At 53.2% G+C, this 25,158-nt stretch overlaps 1 protein-coding gene across 3 annotated transcripts in view; it reads left to right on the top strand.

Moving 5' to 3' along the window:
• The window catches only part of CA5A (carbonic anhydrase 5A), a 31,790-nt gene extending 15,350 nt beyond the window's left edge, over positions 1–16,440 (top strand). For 2 of the 3 annotated variants that reach the window (XM_053554627.1, XM_053554636.1), the window contains exons 3-8: positions 2,401–2,519; positions 6,543–6,638; positions 6,778–6,840; positions 13,156–13,311; positions 14,544–14,642; positions 15,453–16,440. In XM_053554627.1, the coding sequence (XP_053410602.1) occupies positions 2,401–2,519; positions 6,543–6,638; positions 6,778–6,840; positions 13,156–13,311; positions 14,544–14,642; positions 15,453–15,602 (683 nt within the window). In that variant the 3' untranslated portion in view covers positions 15,603–16,440. Of the gene's footprint in view, positions 1–2,400; positions 2,520–6,542; positions 6,639–6,777; positions 6,841–13,155; positions 13,312–14,147; positions 14,247–14,543; positions 14,680–15,452 lie in introns of those variants that run through there. The other variant, XR_008373186.1, reaches the window with a different exon arrangement.
• Positions 16,441–25,158: the final 8,718 nt, after the last annotated feature.

Genomic DNA, 25,158 nt, shown 5'->3' with positions numbered 1-25,158 from the left:
CCTTAAATGTTCTGTGGACTTTCCTAGAAATCCCCAACCAGCTCCCAGGCTGCATGGAAAGACGGAATTCCACTGTGCTGCACAGGCCTGCTTACTGATTAAGCGATTAGCTGAACAAATCAATGAACTGACTAATCTCATTTCTTCATTTCTTCATTCATCCGGCAAGGACTCCTGGGGCACCAAGGGCCCGTTTCTGCACCACTAAGTGCTGCAGATACAGTGATAAGCCGACAGAAATGGTCCCTGCCCTGGGAACATGACTGGATGGTGCTTAACTCAGAGCCTTTTAAATTGTGTCTGCCAGATTGTGTCCAGTCTGATTAGTCTGTGGCCTGAATGACACAGCCATCACTCCTGCCTCGTAGGCACGGCGTTCTAGAAGGGATGACAGAGACACACATGGATGAGTGTGCTGTGAGTGACACCTCAGCTCACTCCCAGGTCACTGATGGATGCATTTTGGCACCAGTGGGGCTGGTCAGTGACACAGCCCCCTTTTCCACCTCGGGTATCAGATGCCAGGTAGAAGCAAGCACAGAGCTCGCTACACCAGAGATCTGCAGTCCTGTTAGTTCCTTAGATCAGTGGTTCTCAACCTGTGAGTCATGACCCCTTTGGGAGTCAAACGACCCTTTCACAGGGGTCACCTAAGACCATCTTGCATATCAGATATTTATATTACGATTCATAACAATGACAAAATTACAGTTATGAAGTAGCAAGGAAAATAATTTTATGGTTGGGGGTCACTACAACGTGAGGAACGGTATTAAAGGGTTGCGACATTAGGAAGGATGAGAACCACTATCTTAGATGATCCAGGTTTCGGTGTCAAACCTGGATTCGAATCCTGGTTCCCATGGCTGTGTCTCAGGGATGACCGGTAACCTATGTAACCTCTCCTAATAAATTAAACACAACACAAAACCTCAAAGGCTGATCGGTGTGCATATCCTTAAAAGAAAGAATCGCCCCTCTTGTATTTTTAGCCCTAGAGAATCACCATGAAAGTCCTGTGGTCTAGCCCCAGCTGGAAGGCGCCCTGCCTTGCCTCGGCTTCCTCACCTATACAACGGCTCCTTCCTGCTCGCAGCCAGTAGAACGAGGCTCTGTTGCTTATAATGCTTTTGTGTGCTTGTTGAGAGAAGGGGTATTTCTGAGTATTATTAAAAATTGAGATATAATTCATCTGTGTGAGTGTCCTAAAGTCCTTGAATTTTAAGACCAGACTGGTCCCTGATGATCTTCCAGACCAACATCCTCATCTTCCAGTGAAGAAAAGTGGTGAGAGGCCTGTGGCTTGGTCATGGCCTGTCTGGTCCCCAGACATGCCGGGAGCTGGGTCTGTTCTCTGCTCTGGAGGTCAGGGCCTCCAGCTGCAAGAGATGTTTGTACAGGAAAAGCCACATCAGGCACAACGTTAGATTCTCCATGATGCTCATCATGAGGGGCCTCCCCCCGTGGGTGGGGGAGCATGAGGCCACCCCTCAAATGCCCCACAGAGGTTGGGGGCCTTCCCGGCTGGTTGTAGCCTGGAAGCACCTTGGGCGCAGTTCCCTGGGAAGCAGTGACTACCCACATTCACACACCAGGAGCCCTAGATGGGTTCTACCAGACACAGCCAGAGACCTGAGAAGCCACAGGCCACCAGCAGCCTGTCCCAGGAGTGCCCCGCAGTGCAGAGTCCCTGGTTCTAACTGGGCCTTGTGCAGCCAGAGTCTCTGAGAGGTGCCTGGTGGTGTGTGGGTAACCATGGGGCTACTGGGGGCCTGTTCCTGCAGAGGGCTCGGGCCTGGTAGGGAGCGCTTGTTTCCAAGGAGAGTGTTCCTGATGACTTAGGAGCACACAGATAAAACCAGGCACACAGTGGGTCCAGACAAGAGAGCAGACCTGGTGGGAAAGGTGGCGAGTGCTCATTCTGTGTCATTCCACAAAGTTAATTGGTGAAAGGATTTAGGTAGGTTGTTTTTTTTTTGCTGTTTTTCAATTCAAAACACATTTTTTTTAAAAATCACACCTAACTTCTTGAGCAAGGTATCTTGTTTTTAATTAAAGAAAAGTCTGGAAATCTTGTGGAACTGGTCCTCGGAACATGGGGTGGCCATGGCTGCAGGTAGGGAGCTGGGCCCCCACCACCACATAGGGACAGCACTCAGAACCTACGCCTACTCCAGCACGTGCCGGGAGCCTGTGGTGGGCACTGGGCCAAGCTGGGTGCTGGGGACAGAGCGGGACAGGCACTGATCTCCCTTCACAGGGCTGGACTAGAGTCTGTCGTTCCAGCCATACATCTGTCTCTCTTGAGTGAAATCATGTAGCCCAAATGTAGACAGAGCCACACCTTGGCTCAACAGAGAGGCCCCAGCAGCACAACCATCTTCCTGCCTTCACTTCTAGGGATTAGCGGCGGGCCCTTGGAAAGCCACTACAGGCTACAGCATTTCCACTTCCACTGGGGAGCAGAAAACGAGTGGGGCTCGGAGCACACGGTGGACGGCCAGGTGTACCCAGCAGAGGTTCGTAGATGTCCCCCACAGCGCTCTCTGTCCCAGGCCCTTCTGGGGAGACGAATTGTCCCCGTTGCTCAGGAGTGAACCAGAGCAGTTGGCCACCCTGCCCACCTACTCACGCCACTGAGAGGAAGGTGGTGTGGACACTCTGATTTAACTGAGGACAAGACTGAGGTTCTGAGTGGTTGTGTGACTTGCTAAAGTCACACAGCTGGGAACCGGGAACAGTGCCTGGGCTCTTCAGCAGCAGCGTCTAACATGGCTGTGTGCTTGCAGCAGCACACACTGGCAGCTCTCCTGGGGATCTAAAGTCCTGACAGCAGAGATAGAGTTTTGTTTGTTTGTTTGTTTTTGAGACAGAGCCTTTAGCTGTCGCCCTGGGTGGAGTGCTGTGACATCACAGCTCACAGCAACCTGCAACTCCTAGGCTCAAGCGATTCTCTGGCCTCCACCTCCCAAGTAGCTGGGACTACAGGCACCCACCACAACGCCCGGCTATTTTTTGGTTGTAGTTGTCATTGTTTGGTGGGCCGGGGCTGGATTCGAACCTGCCAGCTCTGGTGTATGTGGTTGGCGCCTTAGCCGCTTGAGCTACAGGCGCCGAGCCAGAGCTCAACTTCTTAAAGGAAAGTCATAGTTTCAACATTCTGAAACGGGAATCAGTAGAGAAAATGAGTAGGGATAAACAGTAGGAGTCAGCTTTGGTAGTTATGTGGGGTGATGAGTGACGCCTGCTAGAATTTCTCCAGAGTTTTATTATAAATTGTTTCCAACATGCAAAAACTTGGGCAGAACTGTACAGCGAGAATCCACAAGGTTGCCACGGCTGTGCTGTGATTATCATTTGCCATAATCACTTCATCACAGTTCCGTTAACCCACCAACCCACCTGACTTTGTGAGGCCTTTGGAGTTATGGACTGTTTTATAATTTTGTCGTCATGAACATGATACTATAGTGTTTTGTGGCTTTCAGGTGGGTTCCTTCTGTTTTTTTATTTTTATTTATTTATTTATTTATTTTTGTAGAGACAGAGTCTCACTTTATAGCCCTCGGCAGAGTGCCGTGGCCTCACACAGCTCACAGCAACCTCCAACTCCTGGGCTTCAGCGATTCTCCTGCCTCAGCCTCCAGAGTAGCTGGGACTACAGGCGCCTGCCACAACGCCCGGCTATTTCTTCTGTTTTTTTATAATTTATTTTTTTTGAAGTTTTTTTTTTTTTTTTTGGTCGGGGCTATGTTTGAACCCACCACCTCTGGTATATGGGGCCGGCGCCCTACTCCTTTGAGCCACAGACGCCACCTATCCTTCTGTTTTTTTAGAGACAGGGTCTCGCTTTGTCACCCAGGCTGGAGTGCAGGGACACCATCATAGCTCACTGCAGCTAAACTCCTGGGCTCAGGGATCTCCCGAGTAGCTGGGACTACAAACAGGCACACACCACCACATCCAGCGAGTTTGTTATACATTTTTGTAAAGACAAGGTCTCACTATGTTGCCCAGGCTGATCTCAAACTCTTAGCCTCAGGTGACCATCCTGCCTCAGCCTCCCAAAGTGCTGGGATTGTAGGTGTGGGCCTCTGTGCCCAGAAATGCTATAGTTAAAATAGAACTAGAGTCCACCCAAACCAAAAAGGTGGGGGAAACCCCAAAAATGAAAATCAGTCACACTCAGGGGTGACATTTGGGAACATTTTATAACCAGGGAGTTATAGTTATATACACATATTTATAAATAGTTACAAAACCAATGTTATGCTGCCTTCAAACATGCCTCTCTCATTTACACCTTTTATCTTAGTAACTCCGTATCTGCAGCTTCATTTTTAATAAATAGAGATTTTCTTTTTTTTTTTTTTTTTTGTAGAGACAGAGTCTCACTGTACCGCCCTCGGGTAGAGTGCCATGGCGTCACACGGCTCACAGCAACCTCCAACTCCTGGGCTGAAGCAATTCTCTTGCCTCAGCCTCCGGAGTAGCTGGGACTACAGGCGCCCGCCACAACGCCTGGCTATTTTTTGGTTGCAGTTTGGCTGGGGCTGGGTTTGAACCCGCCACCCTCGGCATATGGGGCCGGCGCCCTACTCACTGAGCCACAGGCGCCGCCCATAAATAGAGATTTTCACAGAGAAAAGTGGCTGCAGTTTATTCCTGGGTCCCTGACTTCCTGGCAGAGCCTCTGCAGCCATCCCCGGGGGCGGAGTTAGAAGGAAGCTATAGCCTCTTCTGTAGACTCAGGGTTCTCAGTGCAGCCTCTAGGTGAGTAACAGGTGGATAGAGAGAGGCCAAACCCCCTCGATGCACGTGGCTGAGGTCACTTAGACTGGCTGGTGGTGAGGTGCTACACTGCACTCACTGCCCCTATAGCCTCTGCAGGGCCCTTGTCCCAAAGTCCTAGCAGGGTGAGGGCCTGCTGACAAGAAGTTAAAGGCATGCTACACCATGTCCACGTGGACCTGATCGTTGGTCCCCCTTTAGCAGACCCTCCAGCACAACCCCATGTGCTTAGAAGGAACTGTGTAGAGCCTAGGCTGCTTCTGGGAGAGTGCCCCCACGCCCCAGAATGCCCGGGACAATGGTCCTGCTTCCTGCTCCCCAGGGACTCAGACAGCCCTCTCCCCAGCCAGCTCTGATCTGAGTTTGGACTGAAGATCTCGCTTTCAGAACCGAGGACAGAAGGAGGGGTGTAAATAAAGACGCCAATGAAGTTCAAGGTCAGGCGCCAGATCTAGGAAAATATGCAAAATTTGGGACACACGCTAAAAGATATTCATTGCTCATCTAAATTCAAATTTATTTATTGTGTGTGTGTGTATCTATTTTAGAAGTCTGCCAGATGCCAGGCTCCAGGGTTTTGTTTTGTTTTGTTTTGAGACAGAGTTTCACTTTGTTGCCCTAGGTATAGTTCTGTGGCATCATAATTCACAGCAACCTCAAACTCTTGGGCTCAAGTGATTCCCTTGCCTCCAAGTAGTGGAGAATACAGGCACTCACCACAATGCCTGGCTATTTTTAGAGATGGGATCTCGCTCTTGCTCTAGCTGGTCTCAAACTCCTGAGCTCAGGCAATCCACCCACCTCAGCTAAGATTACAGGTATGAGCCACTGCGCTCAGCCTTATTTACATTTTTACTTTGAGACAGAGTCTCACTCTGTTGCCCAGGCTAGAATACCATAATGTCAGCCTAGCTCACAGCAACCTCAAACTCTTGGACTCAGTCAATCCTCCTGCCTCAGTCTCCAGAGTAGCTGGGACTACTGGTGCCCACTACCATGCACAGCTAATTTTTCTATTTTTAGTAGAGACAGGGTCTTACTCATGCTCAGGCTTGAACTCTTGAGCTCAAGGGATCCTCCTGCCTTGGTCTCCCAGAGTGCTGGGATTACAGGTGTGAGCCACTACACTATCCCTGATATTCAAATTTAACTGAGAGTCTTGTCTTTTATCTGGTAATCTTTGTTGAACAGTGACTAAGAAGTAGCAAATAACCAAACCACTGATTTCTATAATATTTTTTTTTTTTTTTTTTGTAGAGACAGTCTCACTTTATGGCCCTCAGTAGAGTGCCGTGGCCTCACACAGTTCACAGCAACCTCCAACTCCTGGGCTTAAGCGATTCTCTTGCCTCAGCCTCCCGAGTAGCTGGGACTACAGGCGCCCGCCACAACGCCCGGCTATTTTTTGGTTGCAGTTTGGCCGGGGCTGGGTTTGAACCCGCCACCCTCGGTACATGGGGCCGGCGCCCTACCGACTGAGACACAGGAGCCGCCTGATTTCTATAATATTTTATAAAGTTAAAACAATCCCCTCCTTTCCCTCCTGCCGGGAAGGCTGAGGTGCTTCCTCCCAGCTGTCTTGTGGAGTATCTGGGAGCTGCTGGCCGTGTGTGGAGTGTGAACACCAGGCTGCAGGAACTTAATTCACTGAAATCATTAAGTGGACATCAGGTCTGCCATACAGAACAGGAAGTGACTGTTTCGTTCTTGCTGCGTCATAATCAACTTAAACTCTTTCTATTGTGTTTCAGCTGCATTTAGTGCACTGGAATTCTGTGAAATACCGAAATTACAGGGAAGCTGTAACCGGCGAGAATGGCTTGGCCGTGATAGGCGTGTTTTTAAAGGTACTTACCTGCGGGGGTGTGGCGCTCCGAGTGCAGATAGGCGCTCACCCTAAGAAGGCAGAGAGTGTGCACTGGGAGTTGTGGGGACATCCTGCCTGCAGCCCTGCAGGGTAATGTATTGTGTGTCTGTGCTGTGCAGCTGGGAGCCCCTCACCAGGCCCTGCAGAAGTTGGTGGACATCTTGCCGGAAATAAAGCATAAGGTGAGTTGTGTATGTTGAAATCAGCATAATTTGACAGGCAAATTTGTGTAGAGCAATGACCCATTTGCAAGGAAAACTAAACAGCTTAGCGGAAAGAGCACTGTGGAGGGAAGGCGATTCCAGTCCCCCAGTGGGATTCCAGGGGCCCGATTCCAGCCATGCCCACCCCAGGCTCACGAGGCCTTCCCACAGGAAACCCTCCTCAGTAAAAGAAGGATGATGAACTCAATTGGGGTTTCCCAAAATTCAGCCAATCAGGTGGCATCTTGAAGGTTTTTGCCATATCTGCTTGTCACCGGGACTACTTTGAATTGATAAGGCTTGTCCCAACAATGTCATCCACTAGTGATAGAGTTTGTCTTTTTTTTTTTTTTGTAGAGACAGAGTCTCACTTTACCGCCCTCAGTAGAGTGCCATGATGTCACAGGACTCACAGCAACCTCTAGCTCTTGGGCTTCAGCCAATCTCCTGCCTCAGCCTCCTGAGCAGCTGGGACTACAGGCGCCCGCCACAACGCCCGGCTATTTTTTGGTTGCAGTTCAGCCGGGGCTGGGTTTGAACCCGCCACCCTCGGTATATGGGGGCCGGCGCCCTACTCACTGAGCCACAGGCACCACCCTAGAGTTTGTCTTAAAACAGAAGGAAAGCAACACCTATTAACAGTCGCGAATGTCGACAATGAACTACCCAGCACACACTCAGGGTGAAAACAAGGCCATCCCTGTCTAAGGGGAAAGAGAGAAAGCTGCCCAACCCAGCCGGCAGGCCTGAGGCAGGCCCAGGGCAGGGCTGAGGACCCAGCCAGCAGACCCATGACAGGGCCAGGACAGGGCTGAGGACCCAGCCAGCAGACCCGTGGCAGGGCCAGGACAGGGCTGAGGACCCAGCCAGAAGACCCATGACAGGGCCAGGGCAGGGCTGAGGACCCAGCCAGCAGACCCATGACAGGGCCAGGGCAGGGCTGAGGACCCAGCCAGCAGACCCGTGGCAGAGCCAGGGCAGGGCTGAGGACCCAGCCAGCAGACCCGTGGCAGGGCTGCGGATCTCTGGAAGTTTTACCACACTGGGCATAGCTCACAAAGATGACAAGCATAACAATGTCACTTTTCTCCAAAATCAGCCAAGAAAGGACTTTGATGCAGAAATTGAAGTTCCAAAGAAAATTCGTTTATTTATTCAGCACTAAACAAAAGCTTTCCCAGGCAGTAGGAGCCCCGGTGATCCTTAGATGTGAGGACGGATGAGGCTGCAACCTATCTTAACAATGGCACGAGGTGGTCCAGATGAAAGCAGGGGCCAGCCCTTCCTCGGCATCCTCACGTTTGATCTGTGCCTCTGTCCCTCTTGATGCTGGCCCCTGTTGGCCTCTGGGGACTGAAACCCGACCGCCCCTGCTGCTCTGTCCTCCACCTCAGGAGCTCATCAAGGCCAGGGTGTGAGGACCCACGCCCGCCTCTGCCCTGGAGCTGGTCCACAGCCAGAGTAAACCTGGGGGTCCTGTGGCGGGCAGGAGGGGAAGGCGCCGGCTGTGTGCGGCTGTTCGCTCAGGAACCTGCTCTCTTTCTAGAGGGCTTTGGAGCATGCCTCCCTGTTGGCCGACTCAGAGATTTCTGGGCAAACCACAGGGGAGAAACATGTCAGGAGTGAGGGAAACAGCCTGGGTTGTTCTCCCATCCTGACAATGTTCCCGGGGCTACTGAGGAAGAAGAGAGTTAGACTCCTGGGAGATGAAGGCCCACCCAGGAGGGCAAAAGTCTGTGCCTCAAAGACCAGGCTGTGGGAAGGGACCTGAATGCCCCATTGTCCAGTGTTCTCCGTCTAGACCTTCTGGGAGAATCTCAGAGCATCAGAGGCTCTCAGCCAGACTCCTGGGGTTCAGAGCCCTGAGCCAACACTTTTAAGTCATGTGACTCTAAACCTCAACGTCCTCATCTGTGAAACTACAGCACTATGATCAAGGTTAAGATGGGATAACACCTTGTCTGATCCTCAGTAAAATGCTCAGACGAGGCTGGACACAGTGGCTCACACCTGTAATCCCAGCACCTGTAATCCCAGCACTCCCAGCGAGGTGGGAGGATTGCCTGAGCTCAGAAGTCAGAGACCAGCCTGAGCAAGAGTAAGACCCTGTCTCTACTAAAAATAGAAAAAACAAGCTGGATGTTGTGGTGGGCACCTATAGTCCCTGCTACTTGGGAGGCTGAGGCAAGAGTTTGGGGTGCTGTGAGCTATGATGCCATGGCACTCCAGCCCAGGAAACAGAGCAAGACTCTGTCTCTGTTTAAAAAAAAAAAAGGCAAAAAACCATTCAGATGGGTCCTAACTCCCTCACAGGAGAGCAGAGCAGAGTAAGATGGGGTGGTGACAGCAGAAGGTGCCGGGATGTGTGGCCTTAGCTTTAGGTCCAGCTCTGCCACTGGCCCCTGAGGACTCAGCACAACCCTCTCCCCAGGGACTGGCCCTCCCAGCATCAGCCTCAGGGCTCCTTCCCTGGTCTCCACACAGAGCAATAAACTGCCTGGACCCAGGGCATGGAAGGCACAGTCACTTATTACCACCTGCCCTCCTGGCTCCTGCTGGCCTAGGCTTGGCTGGGACCCTCCAGGGCGTCTCTCCCCACTTCTGCGTGGCCTCCCCATGTCTGGCGCCTAGTGGCACGTGAGGCTCCACAGGCTCATTTTCCAAGAAAGAGCCAGCTGGGCTCAAAGTCCCTTTCACACCCTGTCCCAGAGTCACAAAGCATCGCTTTTGCTATTATCTATCCCCACCCTAGCCATCTGCCACTGCCCAGCTTAAAGTGACATCACATCACTCATACCTCATTAGGACGGTGGCAGGGAAATTACAGCACTCCACAGAGATCACCCCACTTCATCTCCAGACCGCTGTGAGGGCAGGTCTGTGACCTTTCAGACTCGTGCACACAGGGAGATCAAAGCTTGGAGAGGGGAAGAAGGACCTGCCCTGGGGCATGAAGCCAGCAGGTAAAGAGCCAGGATTTGTGTTGGTTTCATTTTTTTTAGGGATGAGGTCTCACTCTGTCACTTGGGCTAGAGTGCAGTGGCCTTATCATAGCTCACTGCAGCCTCCTGGGCTCAAGTTATCCTCCTGCCTGAGCCTCCTGTGTAGGTAGAAGTACAGGCACCCACCACCATGCTCAGCTAATTTCAAAAATATTTTTTTGTAGAAATGGGGTCTCACTGTGCTGTCCAGGCTGTTCTCGAACTCCTGGCCTTAAGCCATCCTTCCGCCTCAGCCTCACTGCTTGGTGTGAGCCGCTGTGCCCCACCAAGAGCCAGGTTTTGACACAGAGAGCTTTAGGCACCCACTTGAACTCCCACTATTGAGGCTCCGACATGGAGTCAAAACCCACGGCCTGAGCTCCCAAGCTCCTACTGGGGTGACCTGCACCTGTCCAAGCTTCCTGCAGCTTAGTGGGAAACACATTTCCACATCTGTAACAAAAACAAACTAGGCACTGCCTGGAATCCTGGACTGCCCCATCCAGCCCCCAGCTGCCCAGTTGAATGCAGCAGCTCTCACGCCCTCCCGTCTGCCCGGCCCATCCCGCTGCTGCCGCTATAGATGTTGGCTCAGTTCCCGTCATTCTTGTGTAGCCCAGTGTGGCCCCCTGACCTGGGCAAACCTCAGGAATGAGACCCCAGGCTTCACCTTTGACCCCTCTCCACAGCCAGAACTTCGGGGAAACCTGTCCACTGTGGGTGCCCCCCACACACCTGGGTAGGCTGCAAGCCCAAGCTGCGGGGGCCGCCCGGGTCCCTGCCTTGCCAGGACTCAAGGCCACAGGGCAATTGGCCACTTTGCCGGTTGAGAAGAGCCCAGGGGGTCCAGGAAGATCTAGGGGGTGGCTGCATGCCTGCACGTGGTCTCTTCCCATTTGGTGGCAACAGTGGCAGACCCTCCCATCATGTCACCATGTCCCCCACCATGGGGACTGAGGCTCTGAGAGGACATGGCAGGAGCAGAGCTAGCTTTGTGGGTTGTATTTAAGGAAAAGGAGACAGAACTAGGAGTGAGGAAGCAGGTCTGGGGCTCTAAGACCCAGTTTGCTAAGTCACTGGGGTCAGCCACCCCTCCCCCATCCCTTTCCTCCAGGAGCCACAGTTTGTGATGCAGTTATAACTGTCCCAGGGCCCCAGGATCTGGGGGGACATTTCTGCACCCATAGCATTATAAGCCCCTGTGTGTGCTGCGCCCACCACCTGGGACATGCAGACGAACCCCCGCCCTGAATGGTCCACGCAGGGCCCTTATTGGAGCTAACTAACTTCTGGGGCCCCCATCCTCAGCAGCCCCGGTGGCCTCTGCCCCAGAACTCAACCTGTTCTCCCACTTTGACTCTGCTTTGCTGAGTTGCAGGGGGCCCCAGAAGCCACCTGGGCTCCTTCAGACATGGGGTACACACGCAGAGAAGCAGGGACACTCACAGCAGCAGACGAGCAGAGCAGGCACCTGCTCACAAGGAGCCCACCGTCCCCCTCAGGTTGAGGACGGGATAGTCTAAGCCACACCGTGTACTCACCAGTGACACAGCCCTTTGCTGACCACACAGGCAGGAAGGGCCCCCCAAGAGGGCGCAGCTTTCTGTGACCACACAGTGCTCTGAACCTTCATGCATCATGTGGATGGGACACAGAGTTCCTGGGGACAGTGCTGGACACACACAGATGTCCTCTACTTGGCCAAAGACCGGACAGCTTACTGGAAAATGAGTGGCCTGAGCAGAGGTTGGGACTCCACTGCTCCTCTCACTCCTGCAGCCTTGGGGGGCACCATGCCAGGAAACATGCCCCACTCCAGAGCACCTGCATTCTGCTCATCTAATGATGGGCTTTGGGCAGGTCGTTCACAATCGTCTTACCTTGTCCATCAGAAAAGAGGGAGCCTCTGCAGTGCTCTGCTCCGCAGCCTCCCACAGATGCCCCTCCCTGCCAGGCCTTCGGGACCACGCTTTTTTAATTCATTATTTACTGTCTGGGATCACCTCCCAGACCACCCCTTTTGCCCCCCCATTTCCGATGCCACTCGCCTACTCTTTCTCCATCACACTCCTCACAGCGTAAACTGTTGGGCACTTTGCCCATCTCCTTTGCATGCTGCCCGGGCCCTCCCGTGAAGGCTGGAGGTTCCGGGTACTCTGTTCTCCCCACATCTTGGTCCAGGGCAGGGCAAGGGCGCCGGAACTGCCCCACTACAGTGGCGAATGAGTGCTGAGCAGTGAGTGACTGAAGGCCGAATCCCACTGCCTTCCCTGTCCTCCTATAGGGCAGGGGAACAGCAAATGCTGCCGAGCAGGGACTCGCCACGTGGGCTTGAGTGGCCGAGGTTGCCGTGACCGAGATCCATTATCAAGTGTCCATCCCACCTGTTCCCTGTATGAAGGGAGATCCCGGCTGAAAGTCGGGGTGTCCTCCCAAACTCCTACTCTACCCCATCTCTCCATCAGCGTGAGTGTGAGACAGGTGTAGCTGTCTTAAAAGTGTGATGTTTTCTGGCACAGCCACTATGGACTACAGGCACTGCTTCCTGAAACAGTAAAAAAAATACCAAATTTGATGGGCTTGAAAAAATATTACTATTATCTGACTCAGCAGTTCCACTTCCTGGTGTATATGACAAAAAACTGGGGAAAGGGTCTCAAGGAAACATTTGCACAATTACGCTGGCAGCAGCATTATTCACGGCAGCCGAAAGGTGGAAGTGACCCAGGTGGCAGAACGTGACTCAGACTTTAAGGGAAGGAAACTCTGACATGGCCACAGCACAGAAATTACGTGATCCCACCCACATGAGGCAGGCCCCGTGTGTGTCAGATTCAGACAGACTGTGGAATGGTGGTGCCGGGCAGGGAGGGGACGTGGGGGGTCAGGGGAGTGAGCGTTTCATGGGGACAAGGTTTCAGTTTCGGATGATGAAAAGTTCTGGTGATAGACGGCGGCCATGGTCGTAGAACTGTGTAAATGTACTTAATGTGACTGAACTGTGCACTTAAGTAGGATTAAGATGGTAAATGTTATGTATATTTTAACACAATAGAAAGTAGAATATTTTTACAGCCAGAAATTAAGGACTTTAAAAGGAAAAAATACGCATATTTGGTGAGAATTCCTACTCTGTATGCAAGGGTCACATTTTCTAGTTTTTGCTTCCAAACGGGACCACATGGCATCACAACCGTCATCTGGGGAAGATGTTCCCTTCACTGCTGTGAAGGCCACAGACAGAAATAACCTGACAGCCCTGGTGTCCTGTTCCCTCCTGAGAACTGACAGCCTGTGGTTCTCGGTTTCTCAGGACGCTCGGGTGGCCGTGGGCCCCTTCGACCCCTCCTGTCTGCTACCCACCTGCCAGGACTACTGGACATACGCCGGCTCCCTCACCACTCCCCCGCTGGCCGAGTCTGTCACCTGGATCATCCAGAAACAGCCCATTGAAGTGGCACCCAGCCAGGTAACCGGAGAGCAGGGCTTAGTTGGGGATGTTCCTCTCGTCTGGCATCTTCACTGACATACTGGGACAGAGCATCACGGAGTTTTATTCTTTGGTGCATTTCAGATGCTCCTGCACAAGAAGGGTTTTCCAGTTGAAATAAGAGTTTGTTATGCTGGGCGCAGTGGCTCAGCCTGTAATCCCAGCACTCTGGGAGGTCAAGGAGGGTGGATTGCCTGAGCTCAGGAGTTCAAGACCAGCCTGAGCAAGAGCAAGACCCCATCTCTAAAAAAAAAATAGCTGGGTGTTGTGGAGGGCACCTGTAGTCCCAGCTACTCGGGAGGCTGAGGCAGGAGGATCACTTGAGCCCAAGAGTTTGAGGTTGCTGTGAGCTAGGATATCATGGCACTCTACCCCAGGATGACAGAGTGTGACTCTGTTTCAAAAATAAAATAGTAAAGAAAAATATTGGAGCTGATTCTGGGAACATCAGTGTGGGACACAGTGGCGTGGCAGCTCCATGTCCTCTCCCAGGGCTCACGTGCCCAGGACGCTCACGTGAGGTGGACATTATCTCAATTCTGGATTTAAACATGTGAGTCACCCTCATGGAGTTCATAAGTTTATTTTGAGAACAAGTGAGTGAGATGACACAGAAAAAACAGCCTTTTAGTTCTTTGAGTGCAAAGTAGATTCAAATGTTACTTTCACATGTATACTATATGTATTAATATTTCCCACTGTGTGGCAAATAGCTCCAAACTATAGTGGCTTAAGAAAGCAATACTCATTTCTTTTTTCTGGGAAGTCCCTCTGGGAGAGGGGCTGGGTGGTTTCTGACTTCAGATCTTTTACAGAGCTGTGGTCAGACGTCAGCTGGGTGCCGCGGTTATCCGAGAGCCTGACTGGGGAGGGAGGCTCCATTCCCAGTGTCGGCCCTCCCGAGCGGGCGGCAGGTCAGTGCTGGCCATCAGCTGGGGCCTCGGTTCCTCTCTATATGAGCCTCTCCACGGGAGGCTCAAACACCCCCACAGCCTGGAGGCTGGCCTGCCTCCCTGTACACAGACCAAGGTGGCAGATGCAATGCTTTTACGACCTGGCCTTGGCAATCACACTGTCCTTGCCTCCATATTTACTGGTCACACAGAGCTGTCCTGATTCAGTTTGGGAGAGGACTGTTGAGGCACAGGGTACACCCAGGCCCGGTCACTCCACACCTGCCCCAGGTTCACGCTGGCTGCCCTCTCTTCCAGCTCTCAGCATTTCGCAGGCTCCTGTTTTCTGCAGTTGGTGAAAAAGAGAAAATGATGGTGAACAACTACCGTCCTCTGCAACCCCTGCTGAACCGGAAGGTCTGTGCGTCCTTCCCAGCCGCCACGGAAGGTCCACATGAGTAGGCAGGACTAGCTTTGAGAAGAAGAAATGTTTCTGTTTCACAGTCTGACAGCATGTGACTTTTGAAATTAAAAGGAGATTGTTGTTTTAGTTGATGTACTTTTCAGTTGCAAGTAAAAGAAGTCACTTCAAAGAAACTTCATAATACTGGGATGCAGGGGTGTGTCACGGGACCCAGCCAGGGCATGGGATGCAGGGGTGTGTCACGGGACCCAGCCGGGGCATGGGATGCAGGGGTGTGTCACAGGACCCAGCAGGGGCATGGGATGCAGGGGTGTGTCACGGGACCCCAGCCGGGCCATGGGATGCAGGGGTGTGTCACGGGACCCCAGCAGGAGCATGGGATGCAGGGGTGTGTCACAGGACCCCATCAGGAGCAGGGGATGCAGGGGTGTGTCACGGGACCCCAGCCGGGGCATGGGATGCAGGGGTGTGTCACGGGACCCCAGCCGGGGCATGGGATGCAGGGGTGTGTCACGGGACCCAGCAGGGGCATGGGATGCAGGGGTGTGTCACGGGACCCCATCAGGAGCATGGGATGCAGGGGTGTGTCACGGGACCCCAGCCGGGGCATGGGATGCAGGGGTATGTCAAGGGACTCAGCAGGGGCATGGGATGCAGGGGTGTGTCACGGGACCCCAGCAGGAGCATGGCATGCAGGGGTGTGTCACAGGACCCCAGCCGGGGCATGGCAGCCTTGGGGACAAGCCACCACTAACCGAGGTCGTCACACTCGGCCCCAGCTCCACTTTCTTCTGTCCACACAGGTGTCCTGCCTCTCCATGCCTTTAGCCACCTCACAGTTCCCGGCCAGCACTGAGGCAGGAACTGGCATCCTTCGGTCCACATTTCAAACCCCAAGGTGCATCAGTGTCCCAGGGCTGCTGAAGCAAAGTGCTACAAATTCGAAGGCTTAAAACAAGAAATTGGCTCTCCAGTGTCCCAGGAAACCAGAGCTGAAATCCACGTGTCAGCAGGCTGGCTCCCCACGGGCTCTGGGGGAGGGTCCTTGTCCCTGCCTTTCCAGCTTCTGAGGACATTGGCCCAACCTGGATAATCTAGGGGCTCTCCCCATCTCAGGACCCTCAGCTTAATCACACCTGGAAAGTTCCTTTGCCATGTGAAGTCACATAGCCACAGGGTTAGGGTTAGGGTTAGGATGTGGCCATCTGGAGGACCACTAACTGTGAGTGTCCCGGCAAAGAGGAAGGAGGGAGTGAGGTGAGAGGGCCTTGGGGTGCCCCTGGGCAGGGCTGGGGCAAAAAGTCCCATGCCCATACTCAGCACCTGTGCTACGATGCTTCTCAGGACCATCCATGCCCTTGAACTTGGTTCAGAGCTTGGTCTCACAGCACTGAGGAAGGCCAGGAGGCCATCAGCTGACTCAGGCCCCTTGAAAACCCACATTGGAAACTCCACCCAGCATCGTCCATGCCATCAGCTGGGGAGGAGGGAAACGTCGCCTTTTGTTGGGATCACTACCTCTCCCACCACTGGGAGAGGTGACTCTCAGTTCTTGGACCTTGCCCTGGTTTTTATGCCTTTGGCTTCCACACTGAGTATCCCTATGAAGGTCACCTCAGGCACCCTCTGGCTTGGATGACTTGTCCTGTTCCGAGAGGGCAGAGCTCCAGGCCCTGCACCCTCCTACCTCCTTTCCCTCCCTGCAGGTGTCTCAAGCCCCCTGGGGCACCCAGCGAATCTGCCTCCTCACGGAATATCTCCGAGGCTGTCTATCACTGAAACTGGAGTACAACAGGCATCCAATAAATGCATACATGTTGCATATAAAAAATGACATGAGTGCGTACATAGACAATCCACAGAGAAGTTACTGGAATAAGTGAATTTAGCAAGGCCAATATAAAACTGATACACAGAAGTCAGTTGTGGGGGGTGCGGCGGCTCACTCCTGTGATCCCAGCACTCTGGGAGGCCAAGAAGGGAGGATCACTTGAGCTCATGAGTTCAAGATCAGCCTGGGCAGCGCCTGTGGTTCAGTGAGCAGGGTGCCGGCCCCATATACCGAGGGTGGCGGGTTCAAACCCAGCCCCGGCCAAACTGCAACAAAAAAAATAGCCGGGCGTTGTGGCGGGCGCCTGTAGTCCCAGCTGCTCGGGAGGCTGAGGCAGGAGAATTGCCTAAGCCCAGGAGTTGGAGGTTGCTGTGAGCTGTGTGATGCCATGGCACTCTACCGAAGGCAATAAAGTGAAACTGTCTCTGCAAAAAAAAAAAAAAAAAAAGATCAGCCTGAGCAAGAGTGAGACCCCCCATCTCTACTAAAATAGAAAAATCTGGTGGTGCCCATAGCTCAGTGGTTAGGGCACTGGCCACATACACTGAGACAGGCGGTTGTCCCAGCTACTTGGGAGGCTGAGACAAGAGAATCACTTAAGCCCAAGAGTTTGAGGTTGCTCTGAGCTGTGATGCCACAGCACTCTATCAAGGTCAATGTAGTAAGACTCTGTCTCAAAAAAAAAAAGAGAGGGCGGCGCCTGTGGCTCAAGGAGTAGGGCGCTGGTCCCATATGCCGGAGGTGGCGGGTTCAAACCCAGCCCCGGCCAAAAAAAAACCAAAAAAAAAAAAAGAGAGAGAAAGAAAGAAAAGAAAAAAATTATCCTAGGGTGGCACCTGTAGCTCAGTGGGTAGGGTGCCAGCCATATACACGGGAGCTGGCGGGTTCGAACCCAGCCCAGGCCTGCTAAAACAACAATGACAACTGCAACAAAAAACAGCCAGGCATTGTGGCAGGCCCCTGTAGTACCAGCTACTTGGGAGGCTGAGACGAGAGAATCGCTTAAGCCCAAGCATTTGAGGTTGCTGTGAGCTGTGACACCACAGCACTGTACCCAGGTGACAGCTTGAGACTCGTCTCAAAAAAAGGAAAGGAAAGGAAGAAAGGAAGAAAGAAAGAAAGAAAGAAAAATTTAGCCTAGTGTGGTAGCAGGTGCCTGTAGTCCCAGCTACTCAGGAGGCTGAGGCAGGAAAGATCACTTGAGACTATGAGTTTAAGGTTGCTGTGAGCTGTGGCACCATGGCACTCTAGCTCAGTGACAAAGCAACACCCAGTCTCAAAAGCAAAAAATACATTAATTTAATTAAGCAAAACAAGTTCTGTGAAATTGCACTGGCTTTTTTTTTTTTTTTTTTGTAGAGACATAGTCTCACTGTACCACCCTTGGTAGAGTGCTGTGGTGTCACACGGCTCACAGCAACCTCTAACTCTTGGGCTTACACGATTCTCTTGCCTCAGCCTCCCAAGCAGCTGGGACTATAGGCACCCGCCACAACGCCCGGCTATTTTTTTTGTTGCAGTTTGGCCGGGGCTGGGTTTGAACCTGCCACCCTCAGCATATGGGGCCGGCGCCCTACTCACTGAGCCACAGGCGCCACCCTGCACTGGCTTTTAATGGGAAAACCAAGGCTCCCTTGAGAAGCTGGTCATTTGCTGGTGACCGTCCCCAGCTAAGGGACAAGCAGCGTTTTGCTGCTGCACATGCTGACTTGTTCAAGCAGTAAAGGGGAAACCACAGCATCAGAGAAGTAGAGAAAAGCCCTGAGCTTTCAAACGCAGCCCAGACACTCATTCCTCTGCCCGGCAGTGGGCACAGCAGCCAGACAGTGATGGAAACTGCTACCTGACAGAGGCGCCTGCCCGGACCTTGGGGGTCCGTGAGAATTGCTCTCTGAGTTGACACAGAAGGAATGAGGCACCTGGTGGGTGGGTCCCCAAGTGTAGAGTGGGCAGAGCAGGCCCACAGCAGTTCTCCACCTGACATCCATTTCCATGGAGAGGTGGGGACAGAAACAGGCCCCGGATTCAGAGGGGCCTCGTGGGCCCTGGAGGGAAGATGGATGGCAGTGGCCTGGGCTCCGCCAACCACACAGCTCAGTCATGTCCACCAGGAGTAACGAGCGGAGCTGGGAGTGACCTGCCGTCCTCATGTGAATGTGGGGATGCCCTCTGAGTGCACACACGTCTTTGTCTCCTGAAAAAATGTTGTCAGTTATTTTTAAAAAGAGACCACGATACTCACGGGAAGTGGACCCAGCCTGGACACCTTGCTATGAAACCACAAACACTCCAACAGGAAAAAACCTCAAAGCAAGAGTACAAAAAAACAAACAGAAAGAGCCCCCCACCCTGAACAGCCACCAGGCGGGTGCTCAAGGCCTGTGGATCTTTGGGGTCGGGCTCTCATTGTGTCCTGGCTACAGCTGACAATTGTACTATAGAATTCCTGGCCCAACTTTTAAGGTTCCAGGCTTCCTCCCTTTGCTTTTATGTTATTTTCTCAATGTCTAAAGATGTAGGTGTGGGACAACTGTTCCCGTCTCTGGCAGGCAGCCACGCCTCCTCCTGCCCTCCTGACACGTCCTCCCCCACACCAGAGAACCAAGCCTGTTCCCAGCAGGCCACCCGTGACTCAGTGCTCTCAATGCTGCCTCTAAGGACAAAGTCCACAATTCACACTCATCCCCACTCCCCAGCTGTGCTTCCAGGACACAGGCTCCTGGGCCCCCGTGCCCGCTCCATCCACCTGCCTGGAGTCAGTCACCTGGAGCTCCCAGCACTGTGTCTGGGGACCTCTTCCTCTGGGACTGGCACCTTCTGCCAAAAGATGGGCTGCCCTCTCACTGCCGTGTTCTCAGCTTAGCGCACATCAACCCCCTCTTGGTGAAGGGCTTCTCTCCCCACCCCGTAGCAAAGCCAGACTCAGGGGTCCCCCTCAGATCTTCCTTACCCCTCACTCCCCGAATCCAAGGCATCAGCGACCATCTTGGTGGCCATGCCCAAACTATCACACGTCTGGAATCGCTCCAGTTCTCTGGTGCCTCCGTAGCAGCTTCCTTCCCAACCTCTCTTCCTGTTCCCGCCAAACCCATTCTTAACAGTGGATCTTTCTCGAGAAACATACCCCTGGCCAATTTGCTTCACTGTTCAAATGAGGCTTCTTGTGATACTTGGAACTAAACATGAGCTTTGCCGTGAGGTCGGCACCCCCCCCCCACGTGAACTGAGTGTGGGTGTCACTCCTCACATATTCAGCAACCTCCCAGCCACCTGCCTGAGCACAAGCTTCCTGTGTCCCCTGCCCTGTCGTCCTGGGCACGTGGCACTGAACGTGGCCCTCCCGGGTGTTTGCCCATCTCCTCTCTGGAGTGCACAGCCCTGAGGGTGGGATCCTTACTTGCTCTTCTCCCACTCCCAGAATTAGTGCACGCTCAGCTGTGCCCCACCCGTGGGGCTCAGGCACAACCGGACGTCCTCATGTCATGCACACTGTCACCACGAGCCCTCAGGTGCCTGCCATCCCCAGTCCAGCTCACCGGGTCATACCCAGGCTGGCTTACAATGCTGAGGCCACACAGTGGAGATGGCCTGGGTGCCACATCCCGGGAAATGTTAAAATGTATGTCAACAGGAAAAAAAGAGCTTCTGTTTCCGCCATACTCAAGATATGTTCATTGTCAACAGCACTAAAGATTAGGCTGTGCGTTTTTCAAGGTTGTGATTAGTCCCTTCATCAGAATTTCCTGCGTCAGCTTGGGAATCTTTTTTAGTAGTACTAAAATGTTCTTGAACTTGGAGAGTCATCTTTAAGCAAAGTGAAATGTGCTGATCCTTTTCACTGAATTCTGGAAATTCAGAGAGGGCTGCCTACACTGGTGTAGGTTCTTGGACACAAATCAGAGGTGTGGACCCCAAACAACAGGCATCCTGCCCAGGTGGGCCTCACCTGTCCCATATCTCCATGACGTAACCCTTTGCTTCATTCCATAATTAAACACGACTTCACTCCAGCTCATCACCAACAGCTGTTTACAGAGTACTCCCTCCTGTCCACTCAGGAGGAGTGCAAGGCCAGTTGGGACACATCAGTAAGCAGAACAATACAGACCCAGGCCTGGTCCTGGTGGAGGTTATGTCCATGGGGGACAGGGGACGGCAGAGACCCTGCAGAGGTGATGAGCAAGTATAAAACAGGCCAGACGTGGCCAGAGGAGAAGTTCACACCCGAGCAGGCCTGGTCCTGCCCCACCTGGAAGGCCGGTTTCTGGAGGTTACCGTCACACTGGTAGCAGCATGGGGCAGAAGTCTTCTTTGTGGGCTCCTACAACCAACCGGGCTTGCTGTCTCTGACTGAGTGGAGTCCCTCGGCCGGCGCCACCTCAATCAGCCAGTGGCAGAGGCAGAGTCTGAACTCGGGACCACCTGACCCAAGGCCTGCACTCTTTTTATGTTCTTGACATAAAATTCACAAAATTTAAATTAATGGTTGGCCATTTAAAAGTGTACAAATTCAGTAGCATATCAGGCAACTAGCCCCACTGTCTCCTTCCAAGACATTTTCATTATCCCAAAGAGAAACCCCAGGCCCTCCCCAGCCCTGACAGCCACGAGTCCACTGTCCATCCCTGTGGATCTGTCCACATTGGACACATGAGGAGTCATGGAACCACACAGTGTGTGGCCTCATGTCTGGCTCCTGTCACTCAGCATGGCAGATTCCAGCTCCCTCTGTGCTGTAGCCGTTGTCACCCCTTTGTCACACCCCCCATGTGGCTCGGCCAAAGTCTGCCGGCACCGGCATCTGCTCATCGCTGATCCTGTTCATGCCATTGATGCCGCAGCACTTTGATGGCAGAACGCCATTCTGAGAGCAGCCACAAGGCTACAGGTGGAGACAAAGCTGGGATGTGGGGCACAGCCCCCTCCACCCCCACGGTGGCCTGCCAGCCATCAGCCCAGCGCCTCAAACACAGGCAAACATATCTTACCTAGATGAACCCAAGAAAAAAACCTCACCCTCTAATCTCTACTTCTGTTGTTCAGCAATTCCAGGGCTTTGCCTTTATCTGCAGTTATGGACATCATTTACTGTCCCCCCACGGGGACATCAGAAGCCTGGGTGAGCTTGTTGAGTGCGTGCACAGGAGCTGCAGGTTTCTGTGAAGGAAAGGCAGGGCTCTGTGCTCTCCACACAGATGGTGGACGATTCCAGTGAAGAGGCAACAAAGTTTGCAAGGAGCCACCAGGAGCAGCAGAAATAAAGTTCTCTCTTGATGAGAAGTATCCACGTGCGTGGTAACTTGGTGCCTGGGAAAGGCCTGTGTGGCCGTGGCACAGCGCTGTGACTACAGGCTAGCCCTGGGCCTGTGGCTGTGCTTGGCCACTTACTGAACTGCTTTATTTCTCCAGCCATAAATAGGGACTACCGGTGGCTATTGTTGCAAAATTGAATGGCTTCCATAAGGAATTTTCCAGGCCTGGCCCAGGACAGACACTCACAGCCCAGTTACCCAACACACACCTGCTTGGAAACAGGAGGGAATATTGCTAAGGCAGCCCTGCCTTCCAGGGCACAACAGCAGGAAAAAAAACTGCTGAGCACAATAAAAGCAAAGTTTTCAAAAACAAATCTCCGGGAGAAGAAAGGACACTTGCTACCTTAAAGAGCAGACACCTCTCTCTGCCACGGACACACAAGGCAGGCAGCTGGGACGGGCCTGACATCCGGTAGGGCTGATCAGGTGGTGATCTTCCAGGAAAATGAATGATTTCAAAGGAGAGCTGGGATGTGGCCGGGCCTTCATGCCTGCATGTTGCTGAGTAGTGAAAACTGGGCCCTGGCACAGCAAGAAGACGCCTCAGAGTTAGTGACAAAGGATGGCCCGTTTCCTCCTGCTCAGAGAGGTCAGTTGTGGGCAGCAGGACAAACTCCCTGGCCAGCTACTGTGTTTGCCCAGGTCCAACCTATTTCCTCTCCCCAGACTGGCCCTAGGGCCTCTGAGACCCTTGATCAGGCAACAGCAGCTTCCTAAAGGAGCTGTCATCCACAGAGATGCACCTGAAACATGGCAGTGGCAGGCTCTGGGCACTACCCTCCAGGGTGGCTCAGGCCACTCCTGCCTTTCCCAGGTGACCTGGGGAAACGCGTCCCCCAGAAAAAGAGGCCTTGAGACCATTCACCCCTGCCTGCCTGAGGGACAGATTGCTTGTGGCCCCCACACAGCATCTTTCTCAGATCTCAAAAAACAGATGTGGGGCCTCATCTCAGCCACAGCCTCCTGACAGTCACCCCATTTTCCCACCATCGGTGTATCACAGCCATGCCAGTGATTTTTAACCGTGACTTCTGCTGTGTTTCACCACATAGCAGCGTTTGCCAAAGCACATACTCTGGACAGTTCCTTCACTTCCAATATTTGCTGTTCTTTTTTTATTATTATTACATTGGGGATTCATTGAGGGTACAAGAAACCAGGTCACACTGATTGCATCTGTTAGGTAAAGTCCCTCTTATACCGCTGTTCTTTTTTTAAAGTTGTAATAAATAAACAACCATTTAGCCATAATTCAGCACATAACCTTATTGCACTAGGTCCCAGAAGTGGTCACTGGGTTAAAGGGATGCAATGTAAAGGCTTTTAGAAATCCCCGAATTTCTCTCCACGGAATCTATGCTCCCCACCAGTGCAAGTGAGAACAAGTGACACAACTTTTAATGAACCTCTGACCGACGGCTAGGCAGGTGCGCACGCCTGTGCGCGGGTCCTTCCACCAGAGGGCGTGCTTTGCTAAGATTCCAGAGTCAGTTTTCTGGGAAGCTCTCAGACAGCATCAGGGCAGTCTGGGACACACACAGGCCAAAGAGAATTTGCAGGAAAAAATTAGGTTATCATCATATGAAGACCAAGTAAAACCCAATAGCAGGCAGCACAGCCTTGGGACTTGAAAACACTCTTTGGGTGCTGTCACCCTTTCTTCTCCAGCTCTCCATGCTCCCCAGGAGCCCACCCGGAGGGACCCACGTTGTGCCCACTCCAGGCCCTTTATGCAGGTGTGCCTCGGCCACAGAGAGCTGACCTGGGCCTGCCTGGTCCCTGTGACCTGCTCTCTTGGCCCCTTGCAGTGTCCTTGGCTTATCCCGGTTATAATTTTACATTTCCCTGTACAGTTGTTGGTCACTGTCCTTGAATAAGGTGGCAGAATGACTTAAAGTATCACATGAGTTTGGGGCCAAAAAAGGCGGTTTCTAGTCCACTTACTGTCGGATGAGTTATACAACCTGAGAAGACTTCATCTCCTCATCTACCAAATGGCTCTAGGAAGTGGCTCCCAGCCTGGCAAGGAGCTGCGGGCTGGGCTAGAGCTAGGGCTTAGGAAGGGCTGTTTGCCCAGCCACAGGGGAGTGGTCTCCAGGCAGGCAGCACCTTGCGCGGGCACCGGGAACCAAAGAGAGGAGAGAGCTCTTTTTCCCTCTTAAGCCACCACTGCAGATGATGTGGTGCAAATTAATAGTCACGGATTTTTCAGATTTTTTTGTGTGTTGTTCATCGCAGTTTGGTTACTATAGATGAAAGACTGACGTGTGTGTGTGTATGGGGGGGTGTCCAGAGCAACAAGGCTCCACATTCCTCAGCAGACACCCCGAGGGGAGCTCCGAGGAGAGTCTGGACATTCCTGGCTGCAGCTGGCGGTCCAAGGATGACTCGGGTGTCTGACCTCCTTCCACTGCAGTTACTCATCAGAATTCTGCGGATTTTGGAGGCAACATTTCCCCTTCCTGAGACCCTTTAGGTCAGGTGCCAAGGAGGCAAGGGCATGGGAGAGGGATCCCCTGATAGGCTCTTCCCCTGCTCCCTGTCCATCAGTCCATGGTCCAGGGTTTATGATTGTTTCTGCCTGTCTCTGACCAGGTTCTCAGGCTCTGGTGTTCCCCAAGGGCCCCTTCCCCCTGAAGCCTGCCTCTTAACTCCCCAGTTAGATATGGAGGTGGGGGTTCTCATTCTTGCTTCCTCTGGGGAAACCTTCCATTTCCTTGAAGTAACTGAGCTCGTGCAGACTTCTGGTTTCCCTAAGCCTGTGCTACTGCTGCTCAAAGATGCGTGCCCCAGATCATTTGGCAAGCTTCTCCTGGGATAAAATGGGAATTTCTGAACACGGCCGTGGGCTCAGGCCAAGGCTCTTCCCTCCTCTGGCTTGGCTCACGGGCCCTGAGGTTTAACTCCCTACACCCAGCGGGACCACCTGCTCCCTGCCGGCCATTGTAGCATACCTCCTAGGTTCCCAGGGTGTGCAGACTAGGGCTAGGGTCGGGAGTGGTCCCCCCTTTGGTCCCCCCACCCAGGAGCCTGGGCGGGCTACCTTCGGAGCAGGGGTGGGCAACTCAAACCCCACCCTTCCCCCCACCCCGCCTCGCCTCGCCTCACCCTGCCCTTGGGCACCGCACGCTCCCAAGCCGGACCCGAGTACACAGAGGAAAAGAAGGCAGGGGCAGGGCCTGGATCTCCGGGAGAGCCCTAGAGTTCCGCGCCCGCGCGCCACTTGCTGCCAGCCGGGAGGAGGGGCTCGGCGCGGCGCGGGAGGCGGTGGGCGGGGCTCTGCCGGCGGCGGGGCGGGGCCTCGGGCGGCGGGCGGTTGCAGATAAAAGGTGGAGTCGGGGCGGGCCGGGCGTTAACGCAGCG

Source organism: Nycticebus coucang, chromosome 2 (assembly GCF_027406575.1).
Source record: "Nycticebus coucang isolate mNycCou1 chromosome 2, mNycCou1.pri, whole genome shotgun sequence".
NCBI classification, from domain to species: domain Eukaryota; kingdom Metazoa; phylum Chordata; class Mammalia; order Primates; family Lorisidae; genus Nycticebus; species Nycticebus coucang.
Note: the sequence above shows the minus strand (reverse complement) of the source record. Positions and strands in the feature narration are given on the sequence as shown.